We start from the raw sequence: 17,539 nt of genomic DNA on the forward strand, positions 1-17,539 counted from the left end.
TCAATTTGTCAACATTCAATATATGTATGTAAAAATGTGCACTCATGGCTTCATGTAAAATCTTTGTTGCCACGGTCAACCAATAGCCGAAGCCTATGATTTTTTGTTTTCAATTCAAAACGTTGTAATGATTGTGGAGCGTACGCAGGCAAAAAGGCCCAGATGCCCAACATGTAATGTCTTTAAGTTTTATACCTTGTTTCTTACAAAGATCAATGGTAATTATCTAAACATGACTTAATGTGTTGTTAGATATTAAAATGCATTTAAATTTATAGATAACCAATTAATACTTCAATATTTGTCAATACATATTAAGCGCAAATATTATTACGGCGGGATCACTTGAAACGGCCCTGTAAAGCTCGATGTGTCGAAAAATTGATGGCCGCCTGTGCGACGCTACATTGCGTTGTTGGTAGAACATCGGCATGCCGTAAATATGTATGAATATATATGAGCATGCAAACATATCGACATAAATTTTTGCCAGTCACAGAATTTTTGCTGAAAAATATTTTAAATCGACTCAAGGGCTATGTTGCCAGTTTTCTCCCTAGGTTTTTGCGGCGTTGCAACTTTTCCTTCTCGAAGGAACATTACAAAAATCTTCAATTTATGATTTTTGTCATCGTCGCGAAAAGGCGTTTGTTGGCAAGGCATGCGCGGGGAGATGTGTATGGCGCTGCTTTTATGAATGAAGCAACTTTGCCAAGTGAATGTGCGCCTGCGTTCATGAATGAAAATGTTTTTGTTGTGTTTACTACAATATTTGGCTACGTCGATTGGCTGCCATATTGACTTGTGATGCTGCTTATGCGTTTGAGGCGCTTGTTGTTTTTGTAGAACAATGCTTTTGATTTTTTGTGGTGGTTAACAAACTTACGTGCACGCATATGCAAATGTAAGTTTGTGTGTTTGTTCAGTGACATGCAAACAGATGTATGTATGTATGTAGATATATGTATACAGAGCAGTGCGTGCACATGTGACATGACCTTCACTGATAAGTGATAATGATACTGTCGAGTTGAATCGACGTTGGGGCCGATGTTGCGTTAAAGAAAAGTTACTGTCTTTTCGATTTTTAAATTTACAAAATTTCAGTATATATTCGATTTGATTTCGATTTATGTATACATCAAATATATGTGAGGGCGTGATTTTACAATATTTGTTAATTGTTTTATGTATATTTAATTAATATCCAATGTTAGTATAAATTTATTATAATAACCTGTGTTGTGTATGAATAATTCCTTGTGTTGTTTAATGTTGATTAATGTGTGGTTGTTGGGGATATTCTCCTTTTGATATGCGCAAATTAATGTCGAATTTATGTTGTCTCCGTTTTCACGTTTAGGGTTGAGTTGATGTTTAATTTTTCCTTTTTGTTAATTACTTTGTTTCCACATGCTGATTTCACTTGCGATTTGCGCGGGATTTTATGTACGAATACGAATTTGTTGAAGTGTTTTTGTAACTCATCGGGTATTGTTTTGTTGCAAAAGTTATTAGTGAAGTTTGTGGCGGTTTATCTCCTCTGCATTACATCTCTATTACTTTTCGGAGTATTTGATAGTAATGCAGAGGAGTATTTGTTTGCGCCGCTAAACAGATACTATTCGAATTTTTGAGGACATACATATGTATCTACATATGTACACACGTAAATGCTTATGTATATAGATATATGTACATATGCATATGCAAGTTTAAGTTATGAAATATGTTGTTTATTTTAGTATTATACGAAATGTATTATTATAAACATATTTTTCATGAAAGTATGTATTTACAACCATAGGTATATATATATGTATGTACATATATTATTATAAAACATATATTTTTTCTACAAATATGCCTCTGAATCGCATAAATCATTTGAATTTTTTTCAATTGTGGATGCATTTATAAATATCTGGAAACGAATTTCATAGCAAGCATATGTATATGTAAATGCATCAACATATAAACAAAAAGCCTAACATGCGTCTATAATAGAAATGTAAACTTCTGAGCATATTTTTCAATTAATACTCAGCTCTGTTACGAGGCACTGTTAATATTTCCCCTTCCGAGCTGGCAGTGGTGAAACACGCTTATAGAATCTTGATAGGTTTTGACAATTCACACGCTTGTCCGCAATTGGACCTTCTCTATATTATACATTCTCTGGTTTGGTTAAGTTTGATTATGATAGGGTAATGGTTACTTTTAGAGATCTTTGTGTTTAGAACTTTCCATTCTACATTAATTGGAAATTTGTAGCAGAAGGTGAGAAGTTCGGTATATTGGAGTACCCTCACTTAAGCAATCGAATCCACAATCTGATGCTATTTTTCTAGTATGGTATCTTTGTTGTCATTGCTATCACTTCCCCAAAGTGTCGCCTTACATTTAAAGTCTCATTCTATTATTGATTTAAAATTTAAATTTTCGCCAATGAGAATATTTTGAATAATTCTTCATTGAAATCTGTACTGGACATATTTGGTGGGCAGTATATGGTAAATATATTTATATTGGTTTTTGTAGCGATTTTTATTAATGAAAATTTAATGCTCTCCCGGATATACATGCCTACTCCTCCGGATGGCTATCCTTTCGAAATTTACCTACAAAATTGTAGTTGGCCAGCGATGTTGAGGTGTTGTCACTTAGCCACGTTTCGCTGAGAATGGCTATGTCTATATTTTTGTTTATTAAAGTTAATTCTAAAACTTCTTTGTTGTTGTGTTTTTTTTTTAACTTTGGATGTTGTATTGTAATATTATCATTCGGTATTTCGTTGTTTATTTTCCACAGGTCTGTGTAGACATTCATCTGTCTAATTTCATTTCGAATTTCTATGAGCATATCTTGATAGTCTTTGGTATTTTTGTTGCTTGGGTTTTTTGTCAAAAAGTTGGATATAGAATGGTTGATTTTTGTCACTAAGTCTTGTTTTTGTATGTGTTGTTGTGCCTCTGTGGGAAAGGCTAATTGTGCATGTTTATTTGTATGTATATTTTCTTGTGTAAGTTTTTTCCAATCCGCAATAGTTTTATTGGCATTAATTTCTTCCCGATTTCTATTTGTATTAATCATTTGAGTGATGTTTTCGAATGTCATAATCTTTTTGATAGTATATGCCTTGATTCTGGCTGGACAATTTTTGTATGTTGCGCTGTGATTACCTTCACAGTTGTCACAAGAGATCGTAATACATTTGTCGTTGAGTTCGTGACATTGACCACATTGTGGGCATATTTTCTTAAGTTGTTTGCAGTGCTTTGAGAAATGATTATATCTAAAGCAATTGTAGCATTGCCCAAAAGCGATAAATGGTTTAACTTGTATTTTTGTATAGGAATAAGTTACCTCCGTTGGGATTTCCAAATTCTCGAAGATTACCTTTATTGTACGAGTTGGAATGAATTGTTCATTAACTTTTCTCGTTATACGAATTATTTGTTTTATTTTTTTTTTTTGCGAATTAATGCAATTTTTTAATTCTTCTTCTGTTAATTCAGTTGGGATATCAAAGATGATACCTATTTTGAAATTGAAATGGGCGAAGATTTTCCCTTCATATTCCCCGTGTACAGTTGAACAAAAATTATTGGCTGAGTTGCCGTTTTTAAATAATAGTCTCCATCGTCCAAATCAAATTTTTTAATGTCTAATATATTAGCAATTTTGTTACTTAGAATATATTTATTTAAACTGATAGCATTAATTGGTTGTCTTTCACCATTATTTGTCGTTCTGTCTATATATACCATAAATGGGCCTTTAGGATTGGTGTTACTTTCCATGGCTATCTGTGTTTATTTGGTTTTGTAGGCACTGATGACTTGATATCTGTGATCCGGTTATCGGAAGGTATTTTAATCTTTTAGATGAAAAATTCACTGATTAATACACAAATTAAGTTTAATTCACAAATTAAATTAATCCGTTAAAATTTTTCGTGTTTCCTCCGTGAGAGTTGCCACCATTTCCATTGTAAAAATTGTAAAAAACACATAAACAAATTTAAAAAATGCGAAAAGGAATGGCAAAACTAATCTGTAACAGCTGACATACGTCAATCCCCTGAAGCACTATCAGAGATGTATGTTAAAGTTTTTATAAGTAACACAAAACTACGAATTGCCAAGACTCTTGTAATTCGGATAATGCTTATAGTGAAATCACCGACAAAATAAGGTGAACGTTAATTAGTTCTCTGCTTATAGTGAAATCACCGACTAACTAAAGCAGTAACTAAAATTACTTCTCTACTATCTATTACGCTGCTCAGAAACTATAACTGACAACATTTTAATATGTTAATAAACAAATAATAGCATATTCTCTCATTGATAAAAAAGTATATCAACTAAAATCTTTGAAATGTAAAAATGTAGAGATTTTCTTTACATAAAGTCGGCTTTAGTTTACTATCCCACAATTTGTCCATTTAGATGTCGGATAGAGAAAGAGAGTTTCCAGCGTAAAATTACTTTAAACGTGGTCAAACCATCATCGGTGTTTATCAAGGAAAACGGAATACCGAAATTTTTTATATTATTCATCACGACAACATTTCGTTTATTTTTTTTTATTTTTTTGTATTTTTCGCTCTTTAGTATAGAATGTTTTTTTTTTTAATTATTATTCCTAATAAACATTTTAACCTAGAAATTGTGGGATAGTATATACATTTTTCATTCTCATTCGCTTTCACTTATCTAATAAACAAAAATGTAACGAAAATGACACCAGAACAAACAGGAATTGACAATCGAAATCGATAACTTGCCAGATGTATCTAGACATCGATATTCGTAGTTGCCAGAATGTTCGAGTGACAATGTATGGCTTACAAACGACTATATAAGGGCTGCCGGACTGTCAGCAACACACAGTTCTAATGAGAGAGTTGTCGAGTGAGGACAATTCTATGGAGAGAGTTGTCGAGCAAAGTGTAAACAAGTTATAACTTAGAGTTGTAAAGTAGAGTTATGAGTAATAAAGTGTTAAGTTATAAGGAATTATAAATAAAGATTAGTGTGTAGCCATTAAAGTTTGACTTTTATTTGACAATCCAGTGATCGAACTCAGGGTAGAGTTTTAGAGTAAACGACCGATTTTGGAAATCCGTTACAATAATATACCTATGTTTTCACTTCTTGATAATTTAAAATTGGCTGGGATTTAGTATAGCATCCCACGATTAATTATTATTTAGAAATTTGCTTTAAATAAACATTTTAATTTTTATTCAATTTTATCAATTCACACAATAACAAAAGGGTTGCATGCTGACGAAAAAGAAGCATTGCCATATCTAAAAAATTTTAAAATGAATCAAAATATATAGAAAGGAGGGATTTTATCCCATATACTAGAACCACTATACTATGATTGGAAAAATAGTTCAGTATTTCTGTTACTTTGATAAACCCCGGTGTTGGATCGGCCAGGGTTATTTTTTTGAAGCGCGGCCGAAGGCCGCCAATGCAGAAGGTAGTTCTACGCAAAAGAAGTTGTAATTTCCATCTCTGTGATAATCCCCGGTGCTCGCTCGACCAGGGTTATTTTTTTGAAGCGCGGCCGAAGTCCGCTAATGCGGAAAGTAATACTACGCGAATGGAACTTAGGACACCTCGAGATATAATTTGGGGTAAAATCCCTCCTTTTTATTTATTATGATTCATTTCAATTTTTTTAGATATGGCAATGCTTCTTTTAAGTCAGCATGCAACCCTTTTGTTATTGTGTGAATTGATAAAATTTAATAAAAATTAAAATGCTTTTTTAAAGCAAATTTCTAAATAATTAATAAAAAATAAATATATAGAAAGAAAGTAGTGAAGTGTAAGTGTATAATAAGTGCAAAATATAAATGAAAATTTAACTATATAGCGAGAAATTACGTGTTAAAATTTGACAATTTTTAAACATTAAACGCGAATATCTAGAAAACTATAAGTCTCCTGCGGCAATAATTATATATATTCTTAACCTGGCGGATCTCCTCTATCCAACCATGCATATTTTATCCGCGAAATCGTGGGATGCTATACTAAAGTTTTCCCTTAAATTAATTAAGTAGAATTGGCAATCCTTCAATATACGCAGTTTGAGGAACACTGTGTTAATGTCAAGTTATTCTGACACATCTACTATTTTGGTTTTTACATACTAATTTGTTAAAGGACGCGGGTTTGTTGTTTTCTCGAAAGTACAAATGTTGAGGAAATGAAAGCATTTTGATACATCTTAATAAACGCAACTAGTTTAAAAACACTTATATTTTTGATACATACCGCCGAGTTCATTCAAGATGTTTTCGAATACTGTTTCACCTCATAAACGTAAGCATCCGAGCGAATACCATGATCCGGATTATGTACGTTTGCATTCAAGTCCATATAAAAAGTTGCGTGAAAGTGATTCTATTATAATTCAAAAAAGTGAATTTGAAACATCTACAAATTCTAGTTTGAAAAATATTTCTGATATAATTTCACATGAGTTTCAAAAAGAAATATCTCTAAAAGAAGAACAATTAACTGAGATTGAGAAACGTTTGGATCAATCGCGCACTTTGCTAGATCGTTTGCGGTTTGTTATTGTTTCGGATTATTACCAGAAACAAGAATTGTCAATATCAGCAGGTGATGCCATTGCGGTTCGTGGAAAGGACGGTATTTTCGAAAATGAGGTGGAAGGTCCTCAAATGGCGCTACATCCCTCTTTTAGGAATATAATTGGAAAGCGGCTTAATAAATTTTATGATGTTACACAACGACCGCTACCTGAGCGAGCTGCGGCTCAAAATGCAATGAACACAATTCGAGGTCGATCTCAAGCACAAAAACGACAAGAAAGACGATTACAACAATTAATAAAGGAACAGGGTTTAGTTATAGATCATTCAAAAGAAAAAGAACTGCAAAAGGTGGAAGCTGTTAGTACTTTCGATCAAACAAAATATCAAGATTGCCAATTCTCGGATCAACAATCATCAGTAACGGGAAAGAACTCCGCGAAATCGTTGAATTCAACTCGTCTTAATAACAAAACAAAACACCTTATTGTTATAGGCAATACCTCAACGTATATTGGAGGAGATATGGACACTGGAACGGAACAAAAAATATCTGGCGAAAATGTCCTAACCCACAAATGGCTAGTTTATGTGCAATCTAAAGATCCTAAAACAAATTTAGAATCATTTTTAAAAAAAGTTCGTTTCCATCTACATACCTCATATAGACCCAACGATATAGTAGATGTTAGAATGGCTCCTTTCCAAATAGTAAGAAGAGGTTGGGGGGAATTTCCAATGAGAATTCAACTTTTTTTTCATGAACATCTACAACAAAAGCCAGTACAACTTATACATAACGTAGTGCTTGATCGTACGTTAAGTGGTATGCACACACTTGGTTCTGAGACTTTAATGGAAATTTGGCTTCGATCTGATACTACATGTACGAAAGCAAAATATGAGGCACCGTTTGTTGGTACTATTAACTCCTATGAGAATACGAAACCATCAACAATTGAACATAATCTTAAAGCTGAGGAAAAGAATAATGGAAAAATCACAATGAAACATCGTACAATATCCTTTACACATAACAAAGAAGAATTAGACGACAGCTTATTTGGGTTTTTAAACAAAGCCGATGTAGTTTCTGCAGACATTTCAAAGATAGAGCCATCAGTGGTCGTAAACGAGCCACTTACGAATATTTCAAATAATAGTCCTATTAAAATTATTTGCAAGAGTCCCCAAAAGTGCGAAGTTTTATCAAATAACGAAATGATTTCGGCCCAAAATCATAAAACGATTCCTGATGAAGAAGTTTCAACAAAAAGTATTATCGTTAGTCAACCTTCAACTTCGAATATTGCTAATACTCTAAGTAATATATCAAATCTTAACCATGCACAAGTTAATGTAAAAATTGCAAATACAAATTCTGAAATAAGTAAAGATGTGGCAACTCCTATAAAAAGTGCTAAAACAATGCAGCTCACAACTCCCATGATTATGAGACTTCCCACTACAAATACGGCTAATACTCATCAAGTTTCAAATATTAACAAAAACAATAATAATATTATTGCATTGAGTAAAGTTGGAAAATTCATGCCACTAAAAATTACAAATATGAACAAAATGGCCTCCCCTAATAATAATACTGCTTTAGCAAATATGCCTGGGAAGAATGCAGCTGGAAAAGCTGTATTACAAAAGAAACTTGTGCAGTTGGTGGATGCTGAGGGCAAAATAAAATTCATGCAAGTTCTTGTGGCCACCACGCAAAAACCAGCAGCTGACACGAAAATCGGACCGTCAAGAAATGGTAAGTAAATGAGCCAGGTGTTTCATTTTCACAAATAAATAGAAAAAATAATTAACGAAAGTATTTCACAAATATCAGCGAAATTATATATATTTATTGTACTATTTTTTATTTGCAGAAACTGTTGACTCGCCTAAAAATTCGGTCAGCGCACTATCAGTATCAACAAAGAAAACACCATTCATCCAGTCCTCTACAATGACGATAGAAAATCATACCCCGAAGTTAGTTACCCTTTCAAAGGACGTTAATCCCTCAAATTTGTTGGTCACTAATAATAATAGCAAACTTAATTCAACAAACAACATATACAATTCTAAAAGTAATGTCAATGCTGCAAGCTCTCCAAAACAAATGGTTTTTCAAAAGGAAGGCAAATTATTCATTATTGATCCCTTACAAATGAAGTTGAAGCAGGAGCGGAAGAAACAGGTTTCGTTGTTAAAACCGCAGACCAATTTACAAAGACAGCAGCAACAGCAGATGCAAAATCATAAAGTACAAACTAAAGCTCTACAATCTATGATCTCCGATCATGATTATACACATTCAGTGGTTAATATAAGTAAAGGCAATATCAATTTAAACAATTCAGAAATTATATCGGGCGCTATTAAATCACAGGTACCAGAACTCCATTTGGGTATCAGGCAAACGCGTGCCAAAGCAACTAATGCGTTTGAGCTTCTGCAGCAGCGTAGAATTCAATTTGAACAAGACTTTATGAATCACAACATTAATACAATGCGTTCCGCTATAGACTATATATTACGTCACTTGCCTCTAATTGCACCAAAAGATACTTTAGCAGCTGCTTTCTCTTTCGTAAGCAGTAGTGACAAAGAATTCGATTCAATGCCCGTTTTGAAACAACGCGCTTGCGAATGGTTACGCGCCAAATACATTACGCGCTTCGTTCGCAACCACAAATTTTTAAAGGAGCTTAATTCTAATAACAAAGAACGATTTTGGAGTACACGTGAAGTACTTGTTTATGCGCGTTATCATGCTTTCACGCCAAAGATGAAGCCATTCAACGTAATGACCTATTCGGCTCAATCCGCATTAGAAAATTTGTCCGGAACACTTATTCGACCAGATCAATTGAAAACAGAGTATCCATCACAGGGACATAATTTTTCACAATTTGTTAAAAGCGAAGTTAAATCCGAACAGAAGTATATACAATATGAATCAATAACTCCAAAACATCGCATTACAACTTGGCTTGATTATGGGCGTAAAAAACTGATTAACAATGAAACTGGTGTAGAATCCTCCGAGGAACCAATTGATATCGTTAGTATACCGATGTCAAAACGTGCCAGATTTAATAAAGAACATCTGGGGTCAAGTCAACAAAATAGTTGTGTACAAGAACGACAACTTTATTTACCGATTCCCGATCATCTAGAGGAGTCTTCTCAACTTGTAAGCGATATTTGTCGAGATTTGAATATACAACTGCAACCGGAACAAGTTGAACGTGATGTAAAATTTCCTTTAGCACAAGCAGTGTTATCCCAGTGTTTAAACGCATTTATTGAAAAGATAATAAGACGCGCAGTAGCCTTAAAACCAGACAAATCAGCCGCCGACAGTCTGAATGTTTCAACACAGGATATTGGTAAAGTTTTGGTGCGGCACGCTGAGTTTGACTTCTTAACAAACAAGTATTTCGGAGCTTATAAATACAATAGTTGCTCAAATAGCAACGAATTTATTTGAAATGTAAATAAGATTATCGTTATTTGTATATACAAAGAAGAATCTAAAATTTAATTTGTAGAGTATTTGAAATCTTTTAAAATGTATGTGATTGGCGTTGCAACCGTTTAGCCGGTTATAGCCGAATCGACGCCACTTCTCTCTCTCCTTCGCAGTTCGGCGCCAGTTGGAGATTCCAAGACCCATATATTAAAAGCTAGGAACTGTTTGTGTATAAATATATGTACTGACGAAGCCTACAGTTAAGTTTAATGTTAAGTGTTTTTAATAAATTGTTACATAAAAATATATCAACTGAATTTACATTTAGATGTTATTTGTGCTGCAATTAATTTCAATTAATCAGGGTAAAATTTCAAGCTTTTCAGCAACTTTAATAGACTATCAAATTAGTCGTTCTATTTTGTCTACAGCTGTGTTCAAAATAATAATAGTGATTAGGAGTCAATATTTGAATTTCTTATAAAAAGTTTTTTTTTCTGCGTTGAAATTTAGAACAAACATAACAAACAATAATTTTACAAATTATATGGCTTTTCATAATATAAACCCGCAAAATTTTTCAATAACGATAATAAAACAAACAAGTAAGGAAAGGCTAAGTTCGGGTGCAGCCGAACATTTTATACTCTCGCAATTTATTGAAGAAATTTTATTAAATTCGGCATAAAGTTTTATAGAATAACGAAAATCGTACATTTAGTATATGAGGGCTGAGGTAATTCTTTCATTTTCACCAGCAGGGTACACTATATCCAAGACTATACACTCACTTAATTTTGCTAAGATATCTCACATATTAACCAATACATATATGCGGAATAAAGCCCACAGTATTTTTGAAAAACCTATAATTAGATATATGGGAGCTAGGGGAAGTTATTACCCGATTTTAACAAACAGAGACACACTATTAGAAGAAAACACTTTCCTCTGAATTACATTAAATTATCTGAGACATTTACCCGTATTTTCGGTTAAAATTTACCCTTAGGCGCTGAGTTCAACATGTTCGATAACAGGGGCCTTGAAAAGTTATAGTTCGTTTTCGACAATTTTTTCACAAGTGAAGCCAGAGATGATATGCACTATTTTTGTAAAGTTTTATTCCGCTATCTTCATTGGTTCCTTATTTATATATTATAAAGTGAAGGAATCAGATGGAATTCAAAATTGAGTTATAAGGAAAGTAGTCGTGGTTGTGAACCGATTTCGCCGAAAATATTATATACCGAATTTCATTGAAATCTGTCAAGTAGTCCTGAGATATGGTTTTTGACCCATAAGTAGGCGATGCCACTCCCATTTTTTATTTTGTAAAAAAATCTGAGTGCAGCTTTGTTCTGCTATTATTTCTGTGAAATTTAGTGTTTCTGACGTTTTTTGTTAATGAGTTAACCCACGTTTAGTAATTTTTAACCTAACCTGTGTATGACAGGTGGGCGTGGTTATTATCCGATTTCAACTATTTTCATGGTGTGTAGTGGGGTACGTAAGAGAACCGACTGCAGAAAGTTTGGTTTATATAGCTTTATTGGTTTGCGAGATATATACAAATAACCGATTAGGGGGCGGGCCACGCCCATTTCCCCAAAGAAGTTACATCCAAATATGCCCCTTCCTAGTGTGATCCTTTGTTCCAAATTTTACTTTTATAACTTCATTGATGGCTTAGTTATGACACTTTATGTGTTTTCGGTTTTCGCCATTTTGTGGGCGTGGCAGTAGTCCGATTTTGCCCATTTTCGAAAGCAACCCTCTCACGGTCCCAAGGAACATATGTTCCAAGTTTCGTTAAGATATCTAAATTTTTACTCAAGTTATCCGTTGCACGGGCAGACAGACATTCGGATTTCAACTCGTCTCGTCACCCTGATCATTTTGATATATATAACCCTATATCTAACTCGTTTAATTTTATGACTTACAAACAACCGTTATGTGAACAAAACTATAATACTCTCTTAGCAACTTTTGTTGCGAGAGTATAAAAATTAAGCGACTTTACGAAGGTTTCAATACCGGAGCATCCTCATGTAGAGACCAAGGTGGTAATCTGGTAACCGATGTCCTGGGATTATGGAGGGAACATTTCTCCGACCTGCTGAATGGCAGTGAAAGTACAACACCAGGAGATGGCGAACCCGATCCCCCAATCGATGACGATGGACCAGATGTTCCATTACCCGACCATTAAGAAATTCGAATAGTCAGGCGGTGGGATAAGCCTCCTAAATATCGCCTATAAGGTTCTATCGAGCGTACTGTGTGAAAGACTAAAGCCCACCGTCAAAAAACTGATTAGACCTTATCAGTGTGGCTTTAGACCTGGAAAATCCACAACTGACCAGATATTCACCATGCGCCAAATTTTGGAGAAGACCCGTGAAAAAAGGATCGACACACACCATCTCTTTGTCGACTTTAAAGCTGCTTTCGACAGCACGAAAAGGAGCTGCCTTTATGCCGCGATGTCTGAATTTGGTATCCCCGCAAAACTAATACGGCTGTGTAAGCTGACGTTGAGCAACACCAAAAGCTCCGTCAGGATCGGGAAGGACCTCTCCGGGCCGTTCGATACTAGACGAGGTTTCAGACAAGGTGACTCACTCTCGTGCGATTTCTTTAACCTGATGCTGGAGAAAATAATACGAGCTGCAGAGCTAAATAGAGAAGGTACAATCTTCTATAAGAGTGTTCAGCTACTGGCGTACATCATCGGCGTATCATTGGAAACAACACCCGCGCCGTTAGTTCTGCTTTTTCCAGACTGGATAAGGAAGCGAAGCGTATGGGTCTGGTGGTGAACGAGGACAAGACGAAATATCTCCTGTCGTCAAACAAACAGTCAGCGCATTCGCGTCTTGGCTTCCACGTTACTGTTGACAGTCATAACTTCGAAGTCGTAGATAATTTCGTATACCTGGGAGCCCGTCCTGCTTTATGATGCAGAAGCTTGGACGATGTCAACATCCGATGAGACGACACTAGGAGTTTTCGAGAGGAAAATTTTGCGCAAGATTTATGGTCCTCAGAACATTGGCGACGGCGAATACCGCAGACGATGAAACGATGAGCTGTACGAGTTATACGACGACATTGACATAGTTCAGCGAATAAAAAGACAGCGGCTACGCTGGCTAGGACATGTTGTCCGAATGGACGAAAACACTCCAGCTCTGAAAGTGTTCGATGCAGTACCCGCCGGAGGAAGCCGAGGAAGGGGAAGACACCCACTCCGTTGGAGGTACCAAGTGGTGAGCGATCTGGTTACACTTGGGATCTCCAACTGGCGCCGAACTGCGAGGGAGAGAGAGGAGTGGCGCGCTATCATCGATTCGGCTATAACCGGCTAAACGGTTCAACGCCAATTACATACAAGTAAATCTGTCTTGGGTTCCCCAATAACACCGTGTAACTTTAATATCTACATATGCATCTCGCGTAAATAATTATAAATAGAAAACTGTAATATAATTAGAGTTTTTTACTCTGTTAAGTTATTCCAGACCGTATTATAAAATCGATTTGAAATAATTACAGTAATAAAAACGCAAACCTTTTGTTTATATTAAAAATACATTAGTTTTATTTATTCAACAGTATCAATGACTAATAATCTATCACTAATTAATTAGATTGCATCTTCCAATGAATAATTTCGATTTAGTTCTAATATAATTAAACTACTTACTATTTTAGAATTTCTTTTCGATATAATACACACGTGCTATTGTGCTTAGTAATATTGAAAAACTATTTTACTATTCATCATGCCATATGCACTAAATTATATATGTATGTATGTACATAATATGATCCTATTTTTATTTCATATTAAAATACTTTCAATTTGTTCTATACACAGACACATGATACATACATATCATATATCAGCCAACTCGTTACGCAATAAACTACAAATTCAAATATTTCCAGTAGAAAACCTCGAATTAATATATTTATGAATAACTTCTCTTTAAACTCTTTAATGTGTACATATTGTCATGGGTGATTCAGCTCTTTCCTAAACATATGTACATACATATGTGTATTTTTATTTATTTAATTAATTACTGTCAAGTACTAGGAGCACAGTTATCAAAAGAAGTATGACTAAGGCCTTACAATATTTTCAATTTTAGGAAATATTTTCACGCATGTTGATTTTTATTGCAATCAAACTATCAAATAAGTTCCGATAAATTCGTCGACGAGCATGTTATAATTTAAAACCGATTTCCTAATCACTTTTTGCGTGGATTTCTAGAATTGTAATTCTTTTATGAGTGCACACATCACAGCCTTAACTACAAAGTTTTTTTTACATTACACTTTTTCTCGCAAAAAATAGTTTGCGTTCATACTTTAGTTGATAATTAATTAGAGTGTTATTAAAGTCCTATGAACGATATATTTGAATCCTATGAACGATGTACATATGTAAATCGTCGCTAGCTTTGTTTAACGCGTTCTCCTTGTTTTTTTTTCTTTTGTTCTATTTGAAAATTTATTGAGAAAACATATCATTTTCTAAAATATCATGGATATGCTTATAACATATTCCTGTAAATGCAGAAAAAAACAAGAAGCTGGTGTTGGACACAATTTTATACAACCCATCCATCAAAAGTTCTTGATATTTAATGATAAAATATATTTTAAGCATGAAATACTGTGTTTAGGACAAATGCTGTATATTTTGACATACATCGTACATACATATTAATATTTCGTTAGAAATTGTTAAGTCAACCAGAGAATGGAAATCATCAGTAAACATTCCCACCCAATTTCATTAAGCATTTGTGAATATTATCGGATATCTGACATTCACGCCATATGATGAAATGCGACACGTTATTGCTCTATACCGAATTCCAGCTTTGTTATGTAGCTTAATTGGTAACAGAGTTATAGCACTTTATGCTTTTCAATTAACGCCAGAAGATGAAGCAAATGTGTCCTGAATTCATTCAGATATCTCAATGTATTCAAAAGTCAACGCTTCCACAAACAGGTAAAACACCGAAAAATATTTTGTACGTATGTATATGTATGTATGTATATAATATTATATCTATATCGATTAGTGTTACAAAAGTCTGTTAGGAGAAAAACATATAAGAATAAAAAATTTAACTATTTAAATCGAATATAAAAATATATTAAATCGAAACTATGAAAACTGATATAACTGAGAGTTAAATTTTCTGTTAAACCTTTTCGAGCTTTTGGCAAAGTAAAAAAAATCGGAACAATAGAATACAGCTTGATTTCAATAAAGGCCGATATTTTTATTGAAAGTTAAATTTAAAAAAATTAACAGCAAACATATTCGAATTTGGCAATGTTAAGCAAAAAACTTGAAATTAGATTACATAAAATTTAGAAATATATATCAATTTTTAAGTTAATAAACAAATAATTTCTACGTCAACAAATTTTGTGGATATTTGCAAGGGCCTAGGCTGCGTACTTTTCGGAATGTCAATATGTTGATAACAAAAGCAATAAACTAATGACAACATTTTTCTTTGGGGAAATTGATAATAATATAATGGATTGTCTTCATATGACGACTCAGCGTTTCATAGTTTACAGAGTCGTGAAAATATTGCAACTTAAAATAAATTACTAATAGAATACGATAAAAATAATTGAATTAAATTTATACATTATTAAATATTATAACAGTGGTTTAAGAAACGCCCTTTAAAGTATTCACCTTAAAATAAATAAATTACTCTAGTTAATTTTACACCAGTTAATTACAGTTATTTTACAAATGAGTTTAATACTAAAATATATATGTATTACACACTTTTCTAGAAAACAAATAAAAATAATTACATGTATATTAAGAAGAGCTTTAAGTACGGATGTACTAATTTTAACATAGCCTTAGGCTATTATCATAATAGGGCTTTAACAGAAACGAACTTAAAACATACTATTGAACTTATGCCTTAAAGAATTCACAGTCACACAGTATATAAGCACACACTCTCGCTTCAATACTACACTTACATACCATTATATATATATATTCATATATATATTTATGAATTTCTATTTATACAGCTGATTGTTGCCCAAGAATTGACTAACACTAAATATGCTAAAATATCCTTTCCGGCATCGTTTATCAAGCAATAGTCGTTATAATTTGATTCTTAGACCCATAATCGGCGATTCTGTAAAAAGAACAACATTAAATTAACACTTTAATTAACATATAGATATCGCTGTTGGAAAATATAATACATGCAGTCAAACGTACTAGGCTCGCATTAAAAAATATTTAGATGGTTTGTAACTGGAATTCGAAAATAGTTATAAATGTGCGGGATATGATTTATTAATATAGTTTCATTTTGATATCCTAATCGTTTTATTTTGCAATACGGATTACAATAGATGAAAAGCAACCAAGACACCGTTTATGATGCATTTTTAAATGTTCTACAAAAGTCAATCATAAAGTAAAAATTACTAAATAGATAAATAAAAATTATGTTAATGTTGTGAAATGAAACGAATTATGAATGAAATAAATGTTGTAAATAAAAAACACACAACATTTGCAACCAATATTACTATTCTGCAACAAAAATACATATTAATTTAAATTCAATAGCTTTCTGTTTTGATACCCTTCTAGTTTTGTACTATCAAATTGATCCATGGACCATGCTCCAAAGGAAATAAAAAAATATATTGAAAGATGATTTAGCTTGTTGCATGTAGAATAATTTCGATTCAAATAAAACTATGATCTCTTAAATGTTTATAACAATAACTCTATCCGTATTCAGTTCCAACGCATGCATTCAGAGTGCGATCATTCCAATTATTTGGAGATAAAATCTAAAATTATGCACACTTTTATGTCTCTAAATCGTGCACTCGAAGATCACTTAAAGGTTGTAAGATCTTCTAATTTTTGGACAACATTAAGTAGCACACCAAAAATGGTAGAGAAGTTGGGTCAAAAGCGTTTGAATTTACGAATTTATATCAAAATAGAAACAAAATTAATTAATACGAAACTAAAAGGATTTTTTACTAAACAATTCATAAATAATTTCTTTTAAGAAAGAAACCTAAGGACTTGTAGCAATGCAAGTAATATGAATGTCATGCGCAGCTAGCATGTAACAAATAAATAATATATAAAACACGCAAGTTAGCTACTGCTGGCGACATGAAAGAGGTTATAACGCACGCATATTAAAAGCACAGCAGGTAATTGTCGGTTACATTATGTGTTGTGTGTTCTTTACCTATAAATTGATGAAGCTGACGTTGACCTTGACCAAGCAACTAACAAACCCTCACCTCTACTGCGGTCTTTTTTTCTTTGTAGCAAAACAGTTGCGCTATCATCAGGAAACAGTGAATTTTTAATTGTTGTGAATACCAGTCTGCAATTAAAATTATTAACAAAAAATATC

General features: G+C 33.3%; 2 protein-coding genes across 6 annotated transcripts in view; one reads left to right on the plus strand and one right to left on the minus strand.

Annotated features, from left to right (window-relative positions):
• Positions 1–5,879: 5,879 nt before the first annotated feature.
• LOC105219387 (uncharacterized) lies at positions 5,880–15,716 on the plus strand. The gene is made up of 2 exons (XM_011195490.3): positions 5,880–8,354; positions 8,473–15,716. Exons 1-2 carry the CDS (start codon positions 6,320–6,322, stop codon positions 10,080–10,082), a joined length of 3,645 nt encoding a protein of 1,214 aa, XP_011193792.2. The 5' UTR covers positions 5,880–6,319; the 3' UTR covers positions 10,083–15,716.
• Positions 14,499–17,539, minus strand: part of Atp10a_0 (phospholipid-transporting ATPase VD) — a 31,831-nt gene continuing 28,790 nt past the window's right edge. For 3 of the 5 annotated variants that reach the window (XM_054227147.1, XM_054227146.1, XM_054227148.1), the window contains 2 exons: positions 17,369–17,509; positions 14,499–16,279 (listed from right to left, as the gene is read on the minus strand). In XM_054227147.1, coding sequence (XP_054083122.1) covers positions 16,231–16,279; positions 17,369–17,509 — 190 coding nt within the window. In that variant the 3' untranslated portion in view covers positions 14,499–16,230. Of the gene's footprint in view, positions 16,280–16,365; positions 16,548–17,368; positions 17,510–17,539 lie in introns of all 5 variants that reach the window. The other 2 variants (XR_008470350.1, XM_029045032.2) reach the window with 2 other exon arrangements.

This window comes from Zeugodacus cucurbitae, chromosome 3 (genome assembly GCF_028554725.1).
Source record: "Zeugodacus cucurbitae isolate PBARC_wt_2022May chromosome 3, idZeuCucr1.2, whole genome shotgun sequence".
Classification (NCBI taxonomy): domain Eukaryota; kingdom Metazoa; phylum Arthropoda; class Insecta; order Diptera; family Tephritidae; genus Zeugodacus; species Zeugodacus cucurbitae.